This window comes from Mesitornis unicolor, unplaced genomic scaffold (assembly GCF_000695765.1).
Source record: "Mesitornis unicolor isolate BGI_N332 unplaced genomic scaffold, ASM69576v1 scaffold9608, whole genome shotgun sequence".
In the NCBI taxonomy this organism is placed as follows: domain Eukaryota; kingdom Metazoa; phylum Chordata; class Aves; order Mesitornithiformes; family Mesitornithidae; genus Mesitornis; species Mesitornis unicolor.
In genome coordinates this window covers 17,340-28,410 of record NW_010199756.1, presented here as the reverse complement: position 1 = coordinate 28,410, position 11,071 = coordinate 17,340, and the positions used below count along the sequence as shown (strand labels likewise).

At 39.0% G+C, this 11,071-nt stretch overlaps 1 protein-coding gene across 1 annotated transcript in view; it reads right to left on the bottom strand.

Moving 5' to 3' along the window:
• The window catches only part of REEP3 (receptor accessory protein 3), a 17,548-nt gene extending 7,093 nt beyond the window's left edge, over positions 1–10,455 (bottom strand). Inside the window, exons 1-4 of the mRNA XM_010189548.1 lie at positions 10,389–10,455; positions 6,069–6,145; positions 5,433–5,553; positions 4,047–4,160 (exon numbers count right to left, since the gene is read on the bottom strand). Coding sequence (XP_010187850.1) covers positions 4,047–4,160; positions 5,433–5,553; positions 6,069–6,145; positions 10,389–10,448 — 372 coding nt within the window. The 5' untranslated portion in view covers positions 10,449–10,455. The remainder of the gene's footprint in view (positions 1–4,046; positions 4,161–5,432; positions 5,554–6,068; positions 6,146–10,388) is intronic.
• Between the last annotated feature and the right edge of the window lie 616 nt (positions 10,456–11,071).

Here is an 11,071-nt window from a genome sequence, read left to right as displayed (position 1 = left end):
CGAAATCCGGCGCCGGCCCCCCCCCCCCCCCAGCCATACACGCAGCCCCAAGACGTAGCTCACAAGTCGACGGCAGAGCCAGAGTTTCCACGCCTGCACTGGTGTCCCATTATTCCAGTAGATCCTACCAGTAAGGATGAAATGCAGCAGGCTGCACCCAGCCCAGAGGCTGCCAACTAAATTACACCACAGAAGACTGAGATACACAATTTTACAACTACAACGCAGAAAAAAAGCACAGATTTCAAATTTCTCAAATTTCTATGTAAGCGAACATTGACGAGAGATGAACTGTGAAGCCTGTGTTGTCTCAAACAAAATGCAAGTCTTAAAGAATGAGCTTGCTTATTTATTCCATAGTATTTCCTAAAACATATTACATGCTTTTCAGAGACCACATTCACTACCAGTGACCAAACTGAAATGCTAATTAAAGTTGTAATAGGTTTCTAAATCCAGTTTTTGATAAATATAGCCTACTTAAGGGACTCCTTTTGAGACTACTCAGACTCTAGTAAGCTATTAGTAGGCCATCTCATCAGCTGACCCTCATACATGAAATGCCACTCTCTATTTTGTTCTTGAGCATGTATTTTTATAGCCTATATACTTAACCCAGGGAAGCTGCTGTAAGCAGACACCAGGCAGAATGCCTGCCTTAGGGACTCTATTTGTTGTTGTTTAAATCAGATTTGCACCCCCTCAGCGGTCAGGATCACTGAATAAAGCAGCTCACCTTCACCGGACAAGTTCTCAATGGACTCTGCATCCACAGACCCGCTTGGAGCTTGTGGCAATGGAGCTGCAGTGTGCAGCAACCACATTCCCAGCTGTTCTCTCCCTGATCCAATCCCGGCTGACAGGGAATGACTTCTGCTCCCTCCCAAGCTGGAGAGGGACTGCTGTCCCGTGAATGACCTCTGCAGTGTGCCAGGCAGTCCCAGCAGGGATGAGGGATGAAAGCAACACTGCTGGTGAGCAGAGCTGCTCAGTGACACTGGCTGCACGCCACAGCTGGCTACAAAACACCTCCTTCCTCTGTCATGCCCTGAGTGGGGAGAAGGGGAAGGCTGAGCAAGGACATTAGAACAATATTCAACCAGCAAAGAGGCAGCAGATTCAGGATGACCAAAAGATATGCAGAAAAACAGCCCTCAAACTGTATTATTATTACCACCACCAAATAATACTTCAGAAATGAACAATATTTATGTGACCTCATAAAGAAGGACAGTGCATTTCACAGCTTCATTAGCAGCCATCCCACAAGTGGCAATACAGAAACCAGTTTTCACTACTAGCTTGAGAGATTAGAATTTGTGTGTTGGAAAAATTGGAACGTATAGATAACTGGCATCTCGGAGGATCTGCAAAGCAGATACATCGAAATACAAGATATATCAGTGGAAATTAGTGTTGTGGATATAATTTCCACAAATCCATAAACTATTGAGCTGAAAGAGTTCCAACAACTTTCCTATCGTTAAAGGCATCTTGATGCCCATTCTTTTATACCCAGAAAATCTTTATTAGTAAACTCTAAAAGTCAGTCTAGACCATATTTCATCTCTAAGTCTCCTGAAATCAGGATTTTACAAGGATTTGTTTTCTTAAATTCACATGGCAGTAACACAAATTATTTTGCTAATGTATGCTATTTAGCAGGTTTTGAAGCACTACATTTTATGTGAACAGTGGCTAACTAGTACAGGCTAAAAATATCAGTATAGGAATGTAAGCCATAACTCTCCTATTGCTTTGACAGCCCTTGGAGAAAACCACCCTTTCCCACATTTGGTCTTGCAAATATTCCACAGAGTTTCCAAGCAATTTTACCACCCTCCTGAAGTTAGCGTAAGCAGACATTGAAGCATTTTCTGCTAGTGAACACAAGCTTTCTTTGGACCTCCTCTTGTGTTTAACCTCCCACATTCTCTCCTCCTAATTTGAGATCAGCTATGTCAGCATAAGCATGCCTGCTCCTTCAAAAAAACAAAAGTGATGAAAGTGTGCGTCCTTCCCATCAACACTGATCCCACTAATAGGATTCCATTCCTGAAACCTTATAGCGTGCTCCATCAGCTCACGCTGAAGGGATAATCTTTTCACCTGCTGGAGGCAGCAGTCAACTCTTGAAAAACAGGGAACAAAAATGAAGAACACATGCATTGTCTCCATTTGCTTGCACAGAGCAGTCACACTCAGCTTTTGGAATGACAAACTGAAGAGAGGTTTAACATGCCAAAATAAAGACTTTTCAGAGAGTCTCCTCTCTCACACCATTTAAAAATCAGGCCTATTTTAGGTCTTGGTAGCTGTTGTGCCTAAGCATCTCATCTGCACTGAACTAATTCTATGCAAGTATTCATGAGCATGTTTAACAAGTTTTAACAAATACAGCAGGCATCTTGCCAGTCACAGCTGAAGAGCAATGAAATCTAAACACAGACATTTAGGAAAAAGTTATTTGTTATTTCAGAAGAAAGTGGGAGGAGATATTTGTGTTATTTTACAATATTTCTGTGACACCATAACGATTAACAAGGAAAGATCCAACCTTAGTCAGACAGAAGGAAAACACATGGAGCATAAGTATCATTACAGGTGCACATTGTAATAAATTATGATTTGCTGCTTGGCAAAAAATTGGCATTTTAGCATTTAGCATAGATCTTAAGCTTTTTCCCAGTACAGTACTTGAAGGTTTCAGTTGTTTTGGGTTTTGTTGTTTGTTTGTTTTTAAATAACCTACTTTCATTCTGGATCTTTTTATTTCTTTAGAGGTGCACTCTATTTCACTCTAAATTATTTCATGCCTCAAGGCAATACTAAGAATTTAAATAACAAAAAAAGAACCAGTGATCAAACTGAATCACATTCTCAGTATTTTAGACTTACTATGTTCATATTTTAAAACAAAAAGTGGTATTTTTACACTACCTTTACTGCACGTATCTTTAAAAAGATAAAACGAACAAGCAAGATATGCATGGCTGTTTTTCCAAACCTTTTTGAGACAGCATTTGAAAACATAGTTTTTAGAAATATCTTTGATTTTTAAAGCAAGAAGTTCACAAACAAGCACAGAAAAGGTAGCAGTTAGATGTAAAAGTTAAATGCAGGCTGTACCTACTCCCTGGACAGCCAGAGATCTCTATACTGCTTTCTGTTATCTACTTACAACGTCAGGTTTTCAGTCCTGTTACTATGAAGACATAATTTTCATTTAATACCAAGAAGAAATTAATCCTGATCATCTTAATACTGTAATTTAACTTGGAAAAACACATCTTTCTTTCCACATTGTGTTTTGGTTTAAATGACTGTCAGGCAGGATACACATTGCCAGAAGTCATACTCCTCCTGGTGGGCCACAAGTTGCTTAGAATCTTACTGATATACTTGTCTTTTTGTCTTCCTAGACCTAGAACCCTCTGAAATTCAACTGAAGATCATGAGTTTTGTAGGAATGTAACTTGGCAACACCCACAGGTTACTTCGTGATTTAATGGAAATGACACAACAAAGCCAAGAGTATGCTAAACAGCCATCTGCAAGCTTATGCTTAGTGTATTAATTTAATAATTCAACCAACAAGTTGCAAACAAGTTAATTGTGTCAAGATAACTTTTATCTGCAGTAAGAATCTTTCATGCCTTACTTCATATGTGGTGTTACCTCAAGTTGATTGGAGAAAAACAGCAGAAAAGACAGAAATCCTTTATACAGTTTGTTTACCAACAAGAAAGCACAACAGAGACAGAAAAGAAACAGTGGTCATCTTTACCAAAAGCCTCCATAGAAAACTGCATGGTACCTGCTGAATTACAGTAAACTGAACCCCATTATGCAAGAAATAACTACGAACCATCTTAAACAAACAAACATAGTGTGAAGAGGACTAGAGGGCCACAACCCTTCAACTGTGTCCAGCTTTTCAAGACATTTGCAGAAATTATCTTTTAGTTTAGGAATGGAAAATCTTCAGTACAATCACACTGTTCAAATATCAAGGACAAAAGCAGTTAATGCAAGCAGAAAGTTACCTTTACAGCTGCTGTCACTGCAGCAGTTGCTGCCAAATTCAACCCTTGCCTTCCAAAATTCACCATGGTCTCATAGCCTTTTTCTTTGGCTTGTACGATGTAGTCATCAATCTCCTAAAAGCAAAATATAATTACATTTTAGAGGGCTGTACATAAGAGAGTCACATTACCCTACAGTACGGTTTTCCCATCGATAAAGGAAGACAGAAGAAATCTGTAAGAAAATATTTAATAGAACAATTACTCTTGACTTTGTATACCGATGTTTCATTCGCTTATACTCTCTCTTTTTCAAAAAGGATCATATCTGGTCAAACAAGATAAAATAGATCACTCTGTCCCAGTCAAACATTGCAGCTACATACCAAGTTCCTGACAATAAGCTTAACTTCCCAGACAAAAACTGTTCAAGAAACAACATGCTTAAGAAGAAACCAGAGAGCTCCTTATAAAGGTAAGAGTCAGCTCACAAAGAACTTCTTTCTGAAGCCAGAGCTTTGACCTAATTAAGTACCAAGGACAACACAGTCATGACATTTATCCCAGCTGTTGTAAATGTCTGGAGTTGAAGATAAAGGCTTCAAGGTAGTTCACAACAGCTAGCAGACTATAAGGAAAAATCCCTTTAGCGTATGAAGTTGCAAATGGTTTGTAGTTCAACCCTCAGAAGGTCAAGATAACCTCACTGTTCGTATCAGTGGCAATCATGTCAGCTACCTGCTCTGCCTAATAAAGGCTAAGTCCAGCACTGACCTTTACAAATGCTATTTTCTGTACTGTGAGGTTCTTCAGTGGTACTCTGCACATGTTTGCTAATGTTTCCACACATCCAAACAGAATACTGAAAAAGAACTAAGCAGATCTGTTGCCCTGTCATACTTCAGCTAAAGGTAAACATCCTTTAGCTATTTTCTGTTTGGGTATTTTCTATTGCAGACTGGTCTTCCCTTAAAGCTTCAGTAGAAAGTCTCCCCTCTTATCCTTCCAGTTGCACACCGGAAAAGTCAATGTCACTGAGAAGTTTTATTACTAGGTTATGCTGGGGGGGGGGAACAAAACAAAAAACCACCACCAAACAGTAACATGAGGAGCTGTTGCTAAAACTGCATTCACAGTTTTGTACAGAGTACTGCACATGTTCTTCCAGCAGAAAATCAAACTGTATCACTTCCACTCAACTGGGCTCCCCAGAGTGCACCAAGCAGACTGGAAGTTAAACCGAAGTATGTATGTGGCAGTCATACGGACTTGCCTCTGCTAGTCCAAGGTCATGCTACCTGGCAGTAATACAATGATCTGCTTTTACCACATAGCTAGCAACAGTTAGTATTTCAGCACATTTTATTTCCACACTAGGCATTAAAAATATGAGAAGTTATTTCTTACCCTTTCTTTAGAAGAAAGAAGCGGGTGAAGAAATTTTCTGTAGATTAAACTTGCCCCTCTCGTATAAGGGGAAAGAAGCCAAATAACAAAAGCTATCTTCAGTTCATAGTACAGTGGAAACCTACAGACAAGTTAAAGGTTGCATGAAATTAAAAACTGCAATGAGAAAATGCACAGGAATTAATCATCATTAAGAGATCTTCAAAAAACCCCACAATTACATAGTAGCATATAGGATTCTTTACATACAGTAAGTTATATTAGGCAAAAGTTAAACAAGTTTTAGACCTATGGATATAATTTTTTAATTGATCGTACTGTCATTTAAGAAATAGAAACATTTAATATAACTTGCTTTGCATTAAACATTCCTGCACAGAGAAATTACAGTCCATCCTTTCAAGACTTCCATTCCCCTATTCGGTTCCTACAGCAAAAGTAGATTTATGCTTCTAATGACAGTGTACACAGCAAGTTTGAAAACAGATGTTATTCTTCCCATACACTCTGAGGTATTTTCCTGAAAAAAGGTTTACCAACAAGCACAACATTTTTCAAAAATTAAATCATTACAAATGAAAGAACATCAGAAACAAATATCGTTTCATACAGATTGCATAAAAAGCAGGTTCTTACCAAGAGACTGTTAGGTCAGTTATTGTTTCAGTAACTGTATAAAGAGCAAACACAATCCAATACATCATCCAGCGAACCTGAAAATTAAAACATCTTCAGTATGCATTTTGATTTCACCTTTCACAGAATACACTATACACTGTACAGTCAGTTCCGTGCTGTCAAAGCAAGACGAGCAGGATCTCAGTCTGCATCAACTGGGGTTCCAGTGAAATTGTATGAAGGTCCTAAGGGTTTTCTGTTTGTAAGTAGAACTGGTGGCAGCTGCAACAAGCTAAGGGAAATGGCTGGGTCACCAGGGTCAAAACCTCACCTAGGCTGGCTGCACATGTGATTCTGCCTCTAGAAAGCTCTAGTGACAAGTAACAAAACACTGCAAAGAGTCAGTAGATTATCATAACTATGAAATTCAATTCCCATTATAACACTAAAGAATATTCTATTCTCTCCCACACTCATCCATATGTTTATACCACAAACACAAAAGTCAGCTTTAATAAGTCAGGCTGCTCTTGCTTTCATTTCACAGTATACATTATCCAGCTATACTTTGCAGTTAAGTTCTACATGTGTGCTTAGCATTATGGCATTAACACCAAGGCAAAGAATGAAAAAAACATTTGAATGGAAATTTAATTCCAAGAACCACAAAATTCTTGTTAATAAGTGAGCTCACATGTAGGCATCTTAATGCTTCAGGAGTTTATGTCTATGTACTTACTTTGGTTTAAGATTTACACTATCTATCATTGTTTGGAAATGAGACAACGCTTCTAAAATACAGGTTTTAGTTCTGTTTTCTGTTACCTAAATAGCTCATTTTTCTTGAGCATGTGTTCCAATTTGGTTGTCTAAACTGATTACATATTTCAAAATAAATATTATAGAAGTAGTTCCATGCATCTGTGTTGTCTAAAGTATCAGTGGCCAAATGCAAAACAGGTCTGTGCAAACCACCACTGGTTATTCGTAATAACTGAACACCCACATGTTCTTTAAATTCCAACATTATCTACGCTAGGGGGAAAAAAAAAGGCAAAAAACCCCTCAAACAAGCCAGTTTAAAAAAAAAAAGAGAAGAAAAGAGAAGAAAAGCAACCAGATGCAGTAGCCCCATTTCATCTGCAATATACAGACTACTAACTCTTCTGCTATACCCACAATGTATTCACCACCACATCTGTCAGACACTAGTTCTAGTCCTGAATTCATGGCACCCTCTTTCAAAAGGGCGAATACATACACTTTCCTACAGAGGACTTGGATCAGATTATATCTTCACTTTTAAAGCAATCTTTGTTTGAAGTGGACTTAAGTACATACAAAAAACTTATATATATAAGTATATATATGTATAATGCTTAAATGTATAATGCTACACTGCTGCCTTCTTCATAGCTGTGCATTATGCTTTAAAACCACTTCCTTTGTCACATCTTGAGACCCATTTACCTTAAAAGCTTTTCTGCATTTCAATTTGAAAAGAAACTCAGTCATGTGATGACATTCTTCACTTCAGCCTCTCAAAGGATTTAGATATTTCAGGCTTGAACAAACTAAGACGAACCTACACAACAGCTGAAGTCACCTCTGCAGGCCATGTGACACATGAACTGGTGACCCTGCCACGAACCAGAGTCAACACCTGAATAAAAACAACATTAACATCCACCCCTTGCCCCATCAACCTAAGCATGATGCAGTGCAATGCAATTTTTAAGATGCCATGCAAGAGTGATTTTTTTTTCCCCAATATATTATATCCAGGCTCTTCATTCTTTAATCAACATCTATTTATCCAATTAGGAACAACAGTAGATGTGGAGTTTCTCTTGGGCTGCTGGGAACAATAAGAAATGCTCTGCAGAAGGGCACATGAGATCTGCCAGGAGTCCTGCTGAGATCTGGGCAAAGATTCTCAAAACCACAAGTCACATCATATTCTAGTACAACTAACACGTTAGGTACCAAAAGTATCCTTGATTAATGAACCTGAGTGATTTACAGTGACTTTCATACCAGAAAACAACCCAAGAAAAACGGGTCATATTTGACACTGCCCAGAAGACTCTCATCTACTTAACTCTTTAAGATGAAGTTGCAGAAGCTTTGATTGAGTTTTACTTTTTATGTTGAAAGGGTGATTACAGATTTGTTTTGTTGTGGTTTTTCTTCCTACCATTCAAGTGTAAACACCATCTTTGTTGCCTTTGGCAGGAGCACATCCTCTCAAGTCACTGTACTGCAGCCAGGATTGGAGAAGACTGGTCATTCAGACTTCTAAACTACGTTTTAAATGCTTATTACAAGCACTTTGGTGTAAAACAGTGAAAAAATTAAATATCTTAGTCGACTCCATTAAATCAGGGTAATTACAAGAACAAAGAAGTCTCCTCAAATGCACAGATTCCGATTTCTAGAACTGAAGTCCATAAGTCTTTTAAACTACCAAGATCTGCAGCAACATTTCCCTCCCTGCCTACCCGCCCCAGTTAAAAATGTCACTGTTACAAAACTCTTGCAATCCAGCAAACAAAAACAGGTGGCTCCTGAGCCACACGTAATCCTGGAAAGGAAGTTGTGCTCTGGCCATAACCTGAGTGGCAGCAGAGCTGTGTCACTTGGACGGTTGCAGTTAAACCTACACCCTCATGGTGAAAGCAAATGACACAGCTGGGAAGATGAAAGCCATGGATGGACCCCAAGATCTCTCCGGACACTCAAACCAAGCAACAATGGAGTGGTAATTTGCTGATGAATCCATGCCATTCATCTCAGCCCCATGAGCACTGCATGTGCAACTGCAAGTTCAGGGACTGCTCAAAGACCACAGGTGACTGAAAAGCAGTGTTTTCACATTAAGATAAAATACATAGTTGAGAAAAATATGGTTCTAGGCCCTACGAAGGGTCATGGGTAAATGACAGGTATCTGTAAAAAAAAGGATGCCCAAGAAAGACAGCTAGTCATAGCTACATGGACAATTGAGATAAGAGACAAAATCACAGCATTCTGCAAACATTACTTCTATCTTTCTAGAAAACATACTGCAAGAGGCAATGGTAGACTCTTAAATTAAAGCGATTTATCATATTGGAGTTTGAAACTTCTATCCTCTACTTAGCCCATGGATCCCTTTTGAGGGAACAGGAAGGAAAAGCAGATTATAAATTCTCTGCATTATATACTTTCCCGACACGGTAAAGTAAGCATGAGACAGAATAAATTTGTCTCTTATTTTTACTGGTTTTTCCTCTCAGAAGCTTAGCTCTGGCAGGCACCAACTCTATCTGCACAAATAAGCTCTAATCAGCTTGTACACCGAAACCAGAAGTAGTATGAATATGTTGTCCACTTCGGAGCCTTGATCAGACTAAATGTAAGACATGCAAAGGGAGGAACAACAGCTACTGCGTTCTGCTACTACAACCCAAGCATAAAGTGGAGACATAACACATCCAGGCAGCAGCATTAGGCCACAGCTACGGCTGGCGAGCTAAATTAACCGATGTCACCAACTCCATCCTGAGTCAGGCAGCCAAGCTAAGGAAAAGTTGCAGCAGAGAATATAGGTTAGTTGCCAGGATCAAGTTAGACTGCCTCCTAAAACAGGGAAGTAACTCAGTGACCAAAGCTCCTTGTGACTGTGACTGGGTCCCATTCTTGAGTTCATCATCATAGCTCACACTGGAGAGTAAATAATTTAACAGACTAATTCTAAACTGCTTTAACTACAGTAATTGTGTTTTTCGCCATCTTACTTTTCTGTCTGTTCTGCTCTTTTTCTCTATATCACCTCAACCACATCTTTTCCTTTCCTGGTTACAATTTTTCTCATCTTTGAAGAACAACAGATTAACCAGAGCTTCCTTTTTCTCAGGTAGATGTTCAATCTCCTGTTGAGCTTCATACAATGACAATTAAACTGCTGCTACTGTTCCAGGGGTCACTGAGAATCAATTTGTCATTGCTTATACTACAGGTGCTGGCAGAATGAGGAAACCTTTTTTTCTACCTGCTGTCCAGAAGTGCATTATTTTGGGCACTCCACTGAAATGAAGGCAACACTTCAAGGTTTGTTTAAAACCCTCCAAAAATATCCATACAACATAGTGTGTTGGACATGTTTCAGCAATTTCTATGAAAAGTCCAAACAAAATCACAGGATTACCACTGACTGGATTCACACAGCTGTTGTATCTAACACTAAGGTAGTCCAGTCAAGCTTTCCATATGATTTATTGCACTGCATAATGAAAATTTCACAGTTGTATGTCAGCAGAGGCATTTAATTAAGCAATTAAAAGGAAAGCAACTTACATATTCTTTCACATTTTTTGTCTTCACAGCTTTGTATGAGTAATATGCAGGATACAGCATCCCAAACAACAGCCTATTGGAAGAAAAAAAGAAAAAAGCTTTCAGAATCTGTTATACCACATATGACAAAAGAGTGACAATACATCACTAAAGCAATACAGCAAACTTTTCAAAAATCCCATTCTCTAGCTTGGAAAAGAAAAATCACAATGTTATAGGTTGCCTGGAAGAAGTTTAGCAATGCACAAAACCAGCAACATGAACAGAAAATCCTGTATGCCCTGAAGACAACAAACAGTTTCACAAGACTGCCTCTAATAGATAAGGTAAAAGCAGCAGCTCTTCTAGTTCAGCTACAAGTAAAACCAGCCCTGCAGTCTGTCCATACCAAAAGAGCATTTCTGCACTGGCAGTACTATCGCACTTAAAGAGCAGAACAACTATGGGCAGGTGGTAATCAGAAAGATCTACTTTTATCAGATTACCTGAAGATTCTTGAAAAGCACTTTTAAGACAAGAGGGGTTAGGTAATTTCACCTCCTTTTGCTAGAACTCTGCAACAGCAGCACATGAAAATGGAGGCAGCTTTGCTCAGACAGTCAATTTCTGCTAAAACCCATCAGAAGTAAGTGCAGAGCAGAGTGAGAGGGTGCCAAGCAATCCATGCCGAGAACAGGATCAGA